At 41.4% G+C, this 15,786-nt stretch overlaps 1 protein-coding gene across 1 annotated transcript in view; it reads left to right on the forward strand.

Moving 5' to 3' along the window:
* Positions 1-5,462: 5,462 nt before the first annotated feature.
* Positions 5,463-15,786, forward strand: part of LOC114681846 (microphthalmia-associated transcription factor-like) — an 81,488-nt gene continuing 71,164 nt past the window's right edge. The window contains 1 exon segment of the mRNA XM_037202023.1: positions 5,463-5,711. Within this exon segment, the coding sequence (XP_037057918.1) occupies positions 5,514-5,711 (198 nt within the window). The 5' untranslated portion in view covers positions 5,463-5,513.

Genomic DNA, 15,786 nt, shown 5'->3' on the forward strand with positions numbered 1-15,786 from the left:
TGAAAAGCTGAAGAGTGTTTCTCAATGGCCCAAGTCCCTGGTTGAGGCAGCATCTGTGCACACTCCTGTGAGATCCTTTGGCTTGGGTAAAGTGTTCTGTAAGCATGAGAGTCACTGGAGTTTCTGGGTAGATGATTCTCTTTGATTTCAGTTTGCCTGGCCTTCTCCTTCTATCCTGTCACTGAGGACTCTGCTCTCAGAGACTTGGCAGGTCCTGCTGGCTCCCTGTAGGGTGGCAGAGGATGACTCTTCTGGACACTGAAGAAAGTGTTCTTGTGCTGAGTCATGTCGCTGAGCTTTTGTTAAACACATCTGTGATCTTGGGTGTTTTACTACTATTTTCCGAACAGCACCAAGATCAGAATGACCTGGAGACCTTTGTTATTAGTTGATTCCTAGGCCTTACTAAAACCTGTCAGCATTCCAGGAATAGGACTGTACATTTTCACCTTAGACAGAGTTCTTGCAGCCAAGCTTTTGCATTCAGAAACCCAGGTGGTTATCCTCTCTGTGACTCATTACCTACACATGGATCAATACTATTTGGTCTTCTGTGTCTCCATCGTGTATCTTAACCCAGCCATATGCTTTCCTGATTAAAAAAACCTTGCATCCACTGCAACAGAGACTAGACTCCGAGATCTCTCTATTGAATGACTAGAGCAAAGGGTCTGTGTGTGTGTGTGTGTGTGTGTGTGTGTGTGTGTGTTGTATCAAGAAGAAAATGCTAATATTCTTACCTTATGTCACAAGAGAGTGCAGGTTAAATCGCCTTCTCTCTCTATCTTGTCAAGCTGTGCTCTCAGAATTTACAGGGATAGCTAAAGGTTGTAAGGCTTATCTCCTTAGTGTAGACTTGTAGCAAAGCTTAATAAAATTTGTCTCATTACATCAAATGAAATGGCAAGTTCATGACTTAGTCTACATTTTACCACTATTTCCCATCATTGTCCAAGACATATGTATATAATACATTTATTATGTGTTTAGTCTTTACACAGTGTAAGGGGGAAAATGTATTTAAAACACTTCAAAAATCAGGAGAACCGAGAGGAAAATGCTGGAGTCATTTGACCACCTCATGGGGTGACTATGAAAGGAGTTATTCTGTTGGAGAAATTCTTGCTGTTGTTTTTGTTTATTTATTTTGAGATGGGGTCCTCCATATCTCCCTGACTAGGCTGGAACTTACCATGTAGACCAGGCTGACCTTGCTGATCATAGAGATCCACCTGCCTCTGCTTCCCAAGTGCTGGGATTAAAGGTGTGCAGTAGAAATCTGTAGAAACACTGGCAATTCCATGGTTCCCTCAGCTTTCTGGGTTTCGACTGACTGGATTTCCAGGATTGCTATCTCTAGATCAGAGATGGATTTAAAGGGTCTCACAATGAGGTCCTGGCATCACTGCTACAGGTAAGGGATTGGCACGTGATGCTGGCCAGATGTTGGGGATCTCATGGAATTTTTGATATCTTTAAGTGGATGGTAAAGCTAGTGGAATAAAATATTTGGACTTAGGAACATGCCAGATAAGACAGAACCCTGTCCAGCATCCCTTTACCATCATAGAGAAGAGCTTTGAAAGTTAAATTGTAAATTCGTCAGGAGGGTGGTAACTGAGGCCACATGAAGGGTTTGCATCTTGCCCATGTGCTGCATTCCAGCCGTCTTGTTGAGTACTTTATCTAACATTCATTCACTCAGTGTGTAGAGGTAGTTTGGGGACACTCAGAGAGGTTGAATGGCCCACTGAAGCTCACATTCCTCAGCCCTGGCTGAAGTAGAACTTGAGTCCATTTTGAGGCCTCCTGCTTGACTAGCATGGAACAAGTCTCATGCTCGGAATTTCTTTGGCTACTGAGCCAGGGAGTGTCAGCAAAGGCACTTGCAGCCATGCCTATGGATTTTTCTTTCTGAGAGAGAGAGAGAGATGTACACCTTCCCATGCAGAACTAGAGCAGAATCCGGCAGTCTAGATTATTGACTTCCATGAAAGCATCTGGGAAGAATGAGTGTGCTCAGGCCACACTGTGGAGTTAGAAGCCAGGTGTCCCTCACACCTGGCAGTAACTATTTGTTGAACCAAATGAACTTCACATAATCAGGTTAAAAGGAATCATACTCATGAATTAGGATTATCTAGCTAGAGCTGAGGTTTGCGGCCCAAGGATGAGCCAAGTCAGACATTAAAATTAAATACATTGAGACATCTCTGCATGTATGTCATTAGTGGCTTTGTCAGGAAGTCCTCATTTTTAAAAGTAGCCATTCTAGCCACTTGGAATTTTCCTGCCTAAGCTTCCATTCCTTACCTGGACTTCCATTCCTTACCTGGACTTCCATTCCTTACCTGGACTTCCATTCCTTACCAACCCTTTCATAATGGCACAAACTGTGCTCCCTAGTTCTGTGAATGGGGTAAAATCTAGTTGTGTCCGTCTTTGTCTATGAGATAATAACTGTAGGGTCAGTTGTTTCCAAGAGAAGTGGACACTCAAAAGATGATGAGCCAGCTGCGAATCTGCTAGTCACGTCTCACAAGGTGAAATCCCCTACAGGGTGTGTGTACATAGTTAAGTAATCCCAATGTTTCCATTGCCCTGCCCCTTAGCAGCCTTGTTAAAATGTTCCATTTAGCTGAGTTGTATTTGATTTCTATAAATATAAACTGTGTTTACTATCATTTCTTTCATAGGGTTCCTGTGTTTGTACCATTTTATTGTCCAAGTCTGTATTGTTTCTTTCCTGATGACTTTTATAGAAGGTGCTTTAAATGGCGTCGTTATTGTGGTTTAAGATGAAGCCTTAGTGGGCTGGCTCACTAATAATTTTCATTTGTCTCTGGGATGCTTTACTGTTAATTGAAAGGATTTTCCCCCTGGTGCTGCACCAGTGACTCGTCTTGTGCAGTTAATTAGCACGATTAGGCCGCAGCTCCTTTTGCTCCTGCACAAAGGTTTGCGCTTGTTTTTATCAAAAGGATCATTCTCTCTGAGACTGCGGTACCTGACAGGCTTTGAATAGTCAGACTCTTATTTATTTTTAAATAGCCACCTCCCATCTTTTCTTGGCTTAGGGAAGTACATTTGAGCTTTGAAGACTCACTCCAAAGTGGGAAATAACATTTTCTTCGGATGCTCTTTTGGGCAGATCCTGTGTGAGTCAAAAGATGATTTTAGATTAACAGAGCAATGAATTAATTGATCGTGTGGAGGAGCGTCCAATGTTAATGAGTGAAGTATAGATGCTGCTCGCTCAGTGTTCTCCGTGTGTCTATAGGAAACGCTGGGGGAAAAGCACAAGCAAGATGTTTTATGTTTGGGGGCTGTTGAAGTCATCCAGGAGAGCTGCGAGCCTGGATTAGGACACTGTGATCCCTTCCTGCAGTTGAAGTATTATCTGATAGATCAAGTCTCCTTTCTTCTAGCCTAGCGGTGAAGTTGGTCACCTATCATCTGCCATTTTCTTTAGTGTCTAGTGTATAGATTGCTGCTGAAAAATACTTTGGCTTTGTTGTAGCTTAAAGGAGAAAAGTTAAAAGAAAATTGATTTTTTTTCCTAAGTTGATCCCCACTCAGGCAAATGTGGTCACCCTACACATTCCCTTCTAGGCACTCTGGGTTACTCTGAATCAGTCTGCAAATGTACTTTGGAATCCAAGTTTATGATTTATGCTTAATGGTGTACATATCTACTTTGCTGTTCAGTTTGCATTTTTTAAAGAGATAAAGTACTATGTTGCTGACTTCATGTGATAATTTAATTAATTGTGGTCCTATTTGAAGGAAAAATTAGGTGACTCGGGATAGTTTGAAATCTTGCCTCTGTATATGTGATTTCTTCCATTTTTGAGTTCTTCCGACATTACATGTCAAGGAACTTTCTGAAACAAAATGAATAATTTACTTTTAGCTTTTGGATGTAATTTTCTTAAAAGGTTAATATAATACATTATCATTATGCTTTTCTTGTCATGAATGTTTTTTAATTGGGTATTACTAGAGTGATATTTTTCACCTGGATTTAAAAAATTATTCTGTTATATAGTTTTATTCATTTGTTTTTATGGCACTTTGTAGGTACATGACATTAAATTTTATGAATTATTATAATTTACTGAACAAATTTTCTGTATGGACAATAAAAAAACTTCTGGGTGTTTGGGGACGACATGAGAGTGTGACACAAATCTGTCCCGTAGCACACCTGACACTTGTTGTGCGGTCTTTCTGGCCTTAGGTCGTTCACAGAGCTGGCCAGGGGCCTCGGGACTTTTGTCTATAGTAGGAAGGTAAACAGTGCTGGGCTTTGTACTCAAGAGGAAAGTTAAGTTCAGATGCTGCTCCTGACGCGTGATGGATGCAAATGTTCATTTTTCCCTCTCTTCCCAGAAGCCAGAATCTTGTTTACAAACGTGCACAGAGATTTGAATAGCTATAATTAAGTTTGATTCCTATACTAGATGATAACACTGGCCGCACAAACATTTATCGGGGCAATGCTCATTGTAGGTGGGATTATGGGCATTGCTCTATTTAAACCTCACAACACCAGTCCTTAGACGTGAAGGCTTTCGATATGACCATGCAGTAGATATTTAAAGAGCATACCCCACTTTCATAAATGGGTAAAAAGCTGTATGCTGCTCTTCAGGGATAGAAACCTGGGCAGAAAGAGGTTTATTATTTGTTCATATCACAGAGTTGGCAAGATAAACAACCCAAAGTCTCACCTGACTAGCAATTTATGCATGTTAGTTATAATGAACAGAATGAGTCCTCGTCCATTAGAAGTAGACCTCATGGGAAAGCATAGAACACTGGTGCCTTGGACATGCCCAGATGAGTCACAAGGAAAGACACACAAAAGAGGAAAGAGTTGGTTTGTCAGTCTGCTTCTCTTTTGCCTCCTTGCCCCAAACAGGGGTGGAGTGCAATGTCAACATCTGCCCAGATGCTTCTTCGTTAATGATTTGTGTCATCTCTTGTCTTCAAAGTCTTTCCATAACAGTGCTTCTTACTAGCAACCATATTAAACATCTTCAAGGAGTTTAGACAACATGTAGGAGTCGTTGGCTAGTTAGACTTAGCTATTTAAAACAGCGAATCAAGTAATTTGTTTTTAACTGTGGAGACTTGGGTGCCATTGAGATGGATGGCTTATAGTTGCTGCATATGGTAGCATTATAGTCAGTGGTGATGAGTGGTGTGTGGCATAAAATGTCAAAAAGAAGTAAGTGATTTGATAAAAATACCTAGATGCAATCAGCCTGACTTATTTAATTCAATGCCTAATGACTAGAATCCTGTCACCTCTTGATTTTCAATTACATGGAGTACTGTGCCTTGATTATGTCTGTGCAGACTCACCTCTTAGTTCGGTGGCATTTAGGATACCCGCAATGCAGGTGATGGGTCTCATCAGGATACTAAATGCTGTGTGCCTTCTGGTTTTCCCACAGCAGTTCTGCAGAGCATCTGGAGCCTCCAAGCCTCCGTTAAGCTCCTCCAGTATGACATCACGCATCTTGCTACGCCAGCAACTCATGCGTGAGCAGATGCAGGAGCAGGAGCGCAGGGAACAGCAGCAGAAGCTGCAGGCAGCCCAGTTCATGCAACAGAGAGTGCCCGTGAGTCAGACACCAGCCATAAACGTCAGCGTGCCCACCACCCTTCCCTCTGCCACCCAGGTGCCGATGGAAGTCCTCAAGGTATGTGAATGTTGCCCTTGTGTTTGGACTGAGTCTGTCCCTTCTCCACACCCTATGTGTCATATTCACTGGACTGTGTCTCTGCTTGTCTTGGTATTAGAGTCTTATTTATAAACATCATGTCCAGTGGTTCCTATGAGGCTTTGTCTTTTAAAAGAACAATTTGAACTAACTGTAAATGTTATAGCAACTTGGGAATGGTAGAAATGGTCAGTGATTTTATGACCAATCCCAAACGGCATCTTGTGTTTGCTATAATGAAGAGCATTTCTCTACCTTGCTTTCGGAAATGGTTTCAAGTGTAAGATTTATCTGAAAGAGGCCTCTTCTAGAAACTTGTGTGTGTGTATGTTTTCATAAATGCTTTCCAGGGCTACACTTTAACATTGCTCTCCAGTTAGCAAATCCTGCTGGCCCTAGAAGCTAATTGTTTTAGAAAGTCTCTTCAGAAAGAAAACTGTGGTCAAGCGCTCTGTCTATGCTTAACAACCAGACTTCATAATCCTTTTACTCAAGTGAACTGTCTGCTTTCTCTTTGATTTCTTGCTAGAGTGGAAACTGCAGGAGCTTGTTAACGTCCTTCCATCAGGGACACATAGCTTCCTAATTACTAGAGGAAGTTGTAGCTGCTCTGTGCATAGACCTCCATCTCCCACATTGTGTCCCATGCACATGGGGAGTTGCCTTGTTTCATAAACATTTCAATTCGTAAATATGACTGGTTCCGGAAAATCTAGAAGTAGGGAAACTTCCTTGTTTTTTTATTTATTTTTTTTTACCCATTCACCTAATTGATTCATTCTGAAGAGCCAAGTGTTCCTGTTCATTAAGCAGTGTTGAACTCCTCAAACTGCACATTCATTGTTGGTCTTTTACTTATATCTTTATGCTTAGAAAAAAAAAAAAGTCCTCCATCTTCCCCTACTTAAAGTTTCTTATTAAAGTCAACAGGAGTGATGTGCTACACACAGGCTCTGTCAATGATCTTTTCCACTAGGAAAGGGATTCTTTAAAAACCAACTTTAAAGCAGCATGTATTTATTTACAAAGACTTTAAAATTGAATGACACCATTGTGGAACTCTTTGGTAGAGAAGCCAGTTGAAATTTTGCTAAAGCAAAAATGATTGCAATGGGGTTTAGCATAAAATTTTAATTAAATATGACTGAAATTCTGAGTAATGCCACAATTATGCTTCTTTTATTCTTCTACCACCCCATCTTTTTACTTTAGAATAAACTATACATGGAATCTCTCTGTTCTGCCCGAGTAGAACGGATAGTCCCCATTTAATTGTTTTTCCTATTTGCAAGAGTCATTATCATTTTGTTTATACTTTATTTAAGCAGTGTGACTTTTAAAAGAACAAGATGCAGAGGAGTGTATCAGTTTTATTCACTATAATCTTAAGTTTTTTAGCTGAAAAGCAAATTTTAGGGTGGTGACATGGATCTGAGCATAGTGGTTTACATCCAGTTTGAAGGTAATGCTTAATACTGTATTGAAGCATATTAAATCGAAATAGATTTTCCTATTAGAATGGTTATATGAGTTGATGGAGAAATTACACAAAATGAATTGTGTGGAAACATCATTTCAATGCTATCTAAAGTTTATATAATTTCTAAGTGTTTAAAATGTTATTTTCTTGCCTTGTTACAATTAACATTTAAATGAAATAATTTGAATAATTTATGTATTTTCCCTTATACTCTGTTTATCCTCGTAACACTGGATTGAACTGCAGTCTCTCCCAAACTAAAGGAATACCAGAAAAAATGTCCCAAGTAAAAGCAAAACTAAATGATTAAAATTAAAAGACATGACCCGCCCAGAAGTGCCATTGGTTAAATGTATCTGTCGTGTTCAATGGCATCACCTCTGTTTAACCTGAGAGGGTTTCTCCTTGGGCTGTATAAGAGAGTCAAGGGTGTCCCCTAAACGAGAAGGACTTGTTAGGCTAACATTCTGTGGAGCTGATAGCTGCCTAGACAAGCTTTGGTGCTTTTAAGTCAAAGACCAAACAAAAACAGAATTTCATTCATCTGAGGTAATATTGTAAGACATTCACACAGAAATGTTAAGGCAAGTTTCTACTGGTGATTCCTTATCAAAATAGTTTCATAAGCTCTGTGGATGGAAATACTATGAAATGCTTCATAGAAATGCATACGTAGTGCTTCCCCTTTTTTTTTCTATTGTGACTTCTAAATCATATAACACAGTTTCTGAAGTAAACGGCTATAGAGAAATAGTTGACTTGTTTGATCTTTGGCCACTTTTGTGAATATATATCTTCAAAACATTAGTAGTACAAACAGGCTAATTGCATGCATTCTGATGTGATGTATTACATTAAACGCATTTTTTTTTTCTGATAGTACAGACTCAGTAAAATATTGATTTCGTTTTTAAAGCTCTAAGTGGCAGAGTCAGTGCCTATCCTTCTCAGAGAAGGCAGACAGGTGCTGAGGTGGAGCGTGCCCAGTAAGTCTCTGTTTCCCACCGTGTTTGTTAGAACATGCTAGAAGAAAGGCCACAGTTTAATCTTCACATGTACATGTACACACACAGTCCTGTCTCCAGTAACCCACTATCGATGGATTGAACTACTCATTTTGACAAGGGAAATCAGCGTTTTCAGGTTAATCCCTTTCCTTGGCAGCGTTTTACTCAAACTACGGAACTCTGTGAAGCATGTTTAAAAATTGTTGACATCTGAAAACTTAGGACTCCTTGGAATTTGTATTAGAGAGTGGAAATTCCCATAATTTCTTCCTCAGTACTTGGCCATGGCCTCTGTATTCTATATTGGTTTCATTAATTTCTGCATTTTATTCCCCATATTAATTTTCACATTGGATGATGTAGAGTGTTGGGTCTTATTATAGGTATCTGTACATTAATGAGGTGTTGACTTGGTTTCTTAAGACAAGCTAAACAATTTGGGAGGGTAACTCCAGCATGCTTCTTTACCATAAATAGTGACAGTATGGGTGCATAATAGATTTTTCACAGCTGTGAACATACCCACTATTCCAAATTGTGATTTAAAAGAAAATTTACTAAGAAACTGTTTCTGGAGCACTTTCTTCTGTATGGCAGGCAAGTCATACAGAACTGAGGCTTGAACTTGATGTAAACAAAATCAGAGTCACCAGGGATGACCTTCAGTCATGGTGGGTCTCACAGCTACAGAAACATCCAGGTCCTGACTGAGGACTTGGTGCTCACATACTCACTGAGCCTCTCCTGTCCCTGGCTCATCTCTCTATCTTTAATTGATTATTGGAGCAGCTGCTATGTGATCTGAGACTGTCAAATTCTTCAGCCAAATTCCCCGTTATCATCTCCATAGACCCTTGGTGGTGCGGAGCATAATAATAGTTTAGAGTTTGTGTTCGTTTCTCTGTTGGGAAACTTGTGGCTCCTGTCCCGCTCCCTCCCTGCTTTCTGTTATTTAAGAATCTAAAGTCTAGCTCTTCTTCCTGTTGTACATTAAGTTTTCCTTACCTGTTTTGGAGAAAGCGTTTGATAGATGTAAAAGAGCTCATTTGATCCTTTATTGCTTTAGTATATTTCATTTAGTTTGAAGGAACTAAATTTTAATATTTTTCTGTTTTTCTAGATCATTTCAGGTAATGTTTATCAATTAGAAATAATGTTTGCTGTCCATCAAACACAGACATGCATTTTGCAGGACACTGAATGTTGTAAAACTGTGTTAGCCTGGGCATTTGTGGGAGATGGGTGGTTAGCTTATCAACACTCTGCCCATTTAAGCAGAAACTCTAGTGAGTGCTGGCTGTAGACTCTAGTGCATGTTAGACAAGCATAGTAGTAGCTACTTCCCAAACTCGGTATTTAACTTTTGTTCCTGATTCATTTAGCTGGTATTGATGAAGCTGTATCTCATCACAGTGGATGTTCAAGGAAAGAAAGACGTGGCCCCTCTCAGGTCAGCTTGCCTTGGTCCCTGAGTTGGGATCTGTAGCTGTCCCAGAAGATATGTCTTGGATTCCATGTTCATATATTTAAGCTGTCAGTCGGTGTGACATACATGGCCTGCACACCTTGATTTCAGAGAGTTTTATAAATATTGGTGCCCTGGTGACTTTTGCATAAAACTGTATGTCTTCAGACCGTGCCATTATTTAGAGGGAGAAGGAGACTCATTTTCCTTCTACAAACAGCTCTTCCTCCCCTGAAGAGACACTTTATGTCCTGGAGGTGTCAGACTTGTTCATTGTCACCTCTAAGGGAATTTTCCTATTTTTAAAAGCCACTAAGTGATTTTGGAGGTTGTAGACTGTGCTTGTTCGCTTGCAACCGATTTCCACTGCAGGAGGTGAAATCCACTGGGAAACGTCTAAGTTGCCTTGCTTTCTGGAGGACCTTTTTGCCATTTCTCTTGTTACAGCCTCCACCACTGCCTTTCACAGGGGGCACCGCTTAAAGACGTGGGTGGGCAGTGGTGGGCACGTAGACATGACCCTGTGTGTATCTGGTGTGTGTGTGTGTCTCTACTTTTGAGACTACACAATCCCCCCCTCTTCTCTGGGGCAAAGTGGGGACTCTCACTGTGTCTCCCAAGCCAGTGGATGTTACTGGTGTGTGTAAGTGCCAGCTTGCTTGACACTCCCTGGAGTCATTCATGTCCATATTGGAAACCCCTGTGAATGAAGAGTCACCAATGTCAGGGCTGGCCCAGAAAGGTATTCCCACTGAGCTGCCCTACACTTAAGACAATCCAACATTAGCACAGGCCCCAAAGGGCGAGATGTGCCGTGAGCACTTTGGTTCAAGTTCCCTTTGGTCTCTGTCTCCACTGCTTTTGTGATGGGGAAGTATGATACAGTGTTTGCTGACAAGGCCTCCCTACTTGCATTTGTAGGCAACTATCCACAGCAAAATCCAGCCTTACAAATAATTTACATTTTTCTGAAATATGGAAACATCAGCCCTAATTACACCTTTACCTGGTATTGTCAGAAAAAAAAAAGGAAGGCACTCTCCTTTTATGACTCAAGGCAATTTTTTTGTTTTGTTTTATTTTTTATTTTATTTTATTTAGTTATTTATTTTTTTATGTGACCTGGGGTTCTATTTGGCCAAGGGCTTCCAGAGAATCTTGGATTTCTACTTGGCTTCTTAGATTGGGCTGGCTGGGGCAGCAGTGCATGGTGGATAGGTGAACCTAACAGCAGCTGGTCTTAGAGTAGGAAGGTCTTTAGTTTGTCTCCACAAGCCACTTGGAGTTACTGGAGCATCTTGTGGATTTATATGAGAAGAGGTGCCAGCTTGCAGCTTTTCATTTTGTCATGACAAAGGAAGACACAGTTCACTTCCATCTCTCACAATTCCCCACTAGTTGGGGTAAGGGCAGTACTGTACGGAAATTATTAAGGTGAGACTCAGGGTGAGGGCCCGCCGGGTCTGGGGTGTGTTTAGTTGAATGGACTCTGCACTGTGATAACTCTTTAATGTGACAAGGCCTGTATGTAGATGGACATACTCAACAAGGTAATAGCTTCCTCCAAGGGAAACTAAATCAATTGTGGAGAGCAAGAATGTCCAGGGCTGGGAGGTGGGTAACAATGCTTGCAGTGCAAGCGTGTAGACCTGAGTTTAAGTCCCCGGGACAGCATGCAAAGCTGGAGTGACTCAGTGTGACCGTAACTCTTGGTGATGGGAGGACAGAGACAGGAAGATCCTTGGACTTGCTGACTGGTAGCCTCGCTCCAGGTTCAGTGAGAGACCCTGTCTCAAGAGAATAATGCCGAGTGATGGAGCAGTATACCAACATCCTCTTCTGACTTCCATGCATACAAGAGGTATAACACATGACATCCACATATGCACATGCATGTACACTGCACACATATGCATCACATTTTTAACACACACACACACACACACGCACGCACGCACGCACACACGCCATAGATACTACAGTTGTCTGTAGCCTTCCAAAGCTACCAGTGCACAGCTAGGAAAGCACTGTTAGTGTGTCTGTTAAATTTTTGGGAGGTGCGGCAGAAGAGGTGGCAATCAGCAGACCACTGAAAGGTCTCTCTCAGAGGCACACTAATGAGGGAAGGCTGAACAACGTTGCTCTTGAGGCTTCAGAATCTTCCCTCTCTCCCCGTTGCACTTCGAGAACATCCGTCAGGATTCCTGATGGGTGTGGCTTCTGCATTCTGGCTGGGCACAGTCCCATAGTCACGCGCGGTGTTTAGCACAGGGCTATGGTTCTGACTAATTCACTCCCATCCCTGTTCTGTGAGGCTGTTATTAGCACCCCCATTTCACAGATGCCTGGATTGTCATGGAGGAGTTAGATGGGTCTGGGAAAGTCCTAAAAGTCCAAGATGCTGTCAGGTTAGCTTCCTGGCCCACTTGTAGTAGCTAGTATCTTTCTAGTATCTTCCGGAGAAGAAGATATTCAACCTCTCAGATGATGTTCATCACAGAGCTTCTGGCTATGGCTTAAGACATTGGTGGGAATTAATTTGATGACATAGTGGAAAGGCAGGACAGCTTCACTGGCTTCTGGAACTGTTTGTGGGCACGTCTGGTGACAGGTTGAAAAATGTGATGTATTTTAGTTCATTATTCTCTTAACAGCTTTGTGGATATACAGGACGAGCGCAGGTGAAGAAAGAGGCACATGGAATCACGGCTGGCCTGTGCTCGTGCGGTTGACTTTATAGTGAAGGGGGAAGCCAGAGAGAAATGCAGTGGAAGCTCTTAGACTCAATACAACGCTACACAGTCTTCATTCGGGATTAGTCAAGGCGTTCTCTGCTGAACAATTAAATTTTCTTTCCTAGTCTCTAAGATACGCGAGATGTAGAACTGACCGCGTTTTCCTACATAAGAATTCTCTGTCCAGCCACACTGACCTCGATGATAATTTTTGGTTTAGGGATAGTTATCATTATGGGTGAAAGAGCATGTAACAGGAGGTTTTCTACAAAAGCCTCTGAAAAATCCAAAACCAGGATCATTTATGTTCTAAAGATCTCAGTGGCTCAGCCTGCCTCAGTTCATGTGCGCTCTCCGTCTCTGTAATTAATAATACCTCTGTGTAGATCTAAATAATTTTTATACACTCCCTGTAGGGATTTCCCCCTGAATTTATGTTCCATTTTGATTGGTGGTGATGGTGGTTTCTCTTCCCTCAACTCCTCCTTTCAGTATCAGAATTTTTGCTGTTATTTTAGCACTTAAAGCCAGAACTTTAGATCTGCTTGTTTTCCTCTTTGCTTTGAAGTGATGGCCAGCGGTAGTAATGATTATATTATTGCACGAGAAGGTCGGCATCCTCTCCACAGATGTTGCCTGTTTCATCTCTGCAGTTAAAGAAGGCCTAGGTTTAAAGACGACTGATAGATATAAACATGCTTTAGAACAGGAGAGACTATGGACACGTGTAAGCACAATCTAAATTTAACTTCACCCTACTAAAATAAGTGGCTGGAATTTGTGTTAAAATATGTAAATTGGCACAGTGGCTTTGCTCAAGGTTATCACTGCAATCAGTGCTAGAATATCGGCTCTCGCCACGAATGTGTCTCCTTCTATTGCCTTTTTGAGTGTCGGCCTACACTTGAACGCTGTAGCATCCCACATAGCATCTCCCAGCTTTCCAGATCTTATTTATAATGCATTACTATGTGAGAGAAGATGAAACTTGGTGTATAGAAAGCAGTAACCAGGATGCAGTTAAATAGAATGTTCTAGAGAGAGTATTGCTTTAGTCACCGTTTAAATGGATCATACCAGAAGATGGTCAGGGTGAGTCAAAGGCAAAGTGTTTCCTCCTGAGCTCTTGGGGACACTGCTGGGTTGAATGTAATGCTAATCAAAGGCTCTGTTACCACTTTCCTTCAACTAGATTTGGGGCTTTAGGGTGCTGGAATGATAGTTCAGTTGGTGAAGTGTTTGCCTTGCAGGTGTTAGAACCTGAGCTTGATCCCCACACCCAGGCTACAACCTCAACACTGGGGAGGCAGAGACAGGAGGATCACTGGAGCTCATGGGCCAGCCAGGCCAGCTGAATTGATGAGCCCCAGGTCAGAAGAGACCCTGTTTCAAGATATAAAAACATAGATTGACAGGGGAAGACACTTGATGTCAACTGCTAGCCTTCACATCCATACAATCATGTGCCTGTGTAGCCACACACATGCACACACATATGTGAGACCCAGAACCTAGGAGACTGGTGCATGCAGTCTTTATGTAGCTGAAGTGGATGTTTTTCATGCATTTTACCTAAGAGTTCAGTGAATTGCTGTTCACCTGCTACTTTCTGAGGAGTACACTGCTTCTGATGGGTGGATTTAGCAGACTCGTGCACATCACACAGGTCTTACAGTTTTCCTAGAAGCAAGATAAAAAGTTCAGGGATCTGGGCAATTAAAAAGGAGCAGAAGGAATTGAATCACCCAGTTGTGAAGGATTTTAAAAAGAGTTGTAAAGAGGCCTAAAATGAAAGATACAATTCAGATTGCTCCTTCCTTACAATGGCATACATAACTCCGTTGTAATCTTTCTGTTGGCCCTGGTTTTTATATAATTAAATTTTAGAGGTTGGAAATTTTGTTGAGACTAAATTAGAAGCGACAAACCAGAGACATTCCTGCCAGTTAGGAAAGGATTAACAAATTCTTATTGGCTAACTTACAATATGTAACATTTTCACACTGCCTAAAGGTGACAAGATCAGCCCTGTTTTCTAGTGAACTAGTAAAAATTAGATAATAAGTACCAGGCAATGAACCTTTTCTTTTGTCTTTCTCACCCCCACCCCACCAAAGAAATCTTACCTTTGAGTACTCTAAGCTGTGGAGCTTGGCGCCTTAATTAGCCACATGTTCCTTTTACCTCCTGGGAAATAAGTACAGGCTAAAATTGGGATCAAGACACAGACGTACATTGACTTAGCACACGCCGCCAAGTAATTCATCAAGGAATGTTGGTAATTAGTCCTGCCTCTTTCAACTCTTGGCTTATTTTATAAAACTGGTTGATTTAAAATAATGCCTGCTGATGTATTGCCCACGCGTTTTAGAGATGGGGACTTGGCTCCTCAACAAAAGCGAGATTGTGTCCTGATGGAAAAGTGCTCTCTCGGTTTTGTGTTTTCACAGATTCTGAAGGTCCATCTCTGTCCCCTATAACTTGGTTGCACATTCTTTGTATTTACCCCATTCAGCATTTCACAGGGCCTTCTCTTTTTGCCTTGGTGGAAAGAACGGGGGAGCAAACTTAAAAATAAAATGCGAGCTCCCCAGGGTGGGTGGGTGTAAGGAGCTTGTCAAAGTGCGTCAGTTCAGAGTGGTTTGATGGAATTTAATTGGAATCCTTCATCTGGTGCAAGCTGCAGTAATGATCTTCTTGTATTGTTAAATGCTTGCTGATATTTATGGCAGACAGATTAATCTCAAAAGGTTGAGTTTCTGGGGTGAACAAGACCTTGTGACTGCAGCCTCAAAGCGTGTGTAGTTAACTGTTTTAGTAGTACTAACCCGGATGTCAAATTCCCACACTAAGTGGTGTATTTACCATTATGCTCTGAGATGTGGCTCGCACTCAGAGCTGCTCTTGAAAATTTGGTGTTAGCCTGAGCCCAGTAATATGCCTAGTGACCTTGGGCATAGCTTTCCTCCTTGGACATTGGTATCCTCCTCTGTGAACTAGGGCAGGAAAGTCTGCTCTAGAGAGTCTGGAGATGTAAATAAAGTATCCACCTGCACAGTGCCACTCATCGAGTGGAATGTGAGCCCAGCTTCGACTTCAGATCTTTGGGTGCTCACATGAAAGAAGGAAAAAAAACAGACAAAATTAATTTCAATGTATTTTATATTACCCAGTGTATTTAGAATATTATTATGTCATATGAGAATTAGCCACAAAGCTCTAACCATTTTTCATTATTAAGTCTATGTATTGAGCATCATACTGTCCTCAAATTTGGGTACATATTTCATGTCTCCAACATATTATAGTTTGGAGACTAATTTCATCAGAACGACTTGATCTGAGTTTGGATCTCATAAACTTTACA

This window comes from Peromyscus leucopus, unplaced genomic scaffold, assembly GCF_004664715.2.
Source record: "Peromyscus leucopus breed LL Stock unplaced genomic scaffold, UCI_PerLeu_2.1 scaffold_92, whole genome shotgun sequence".
NCBI lineage: Eukaryota > Metazoa > Chordata > Mammalia > Rodentia > Cricetidae > Peromyscus > Peromyscus leucopus.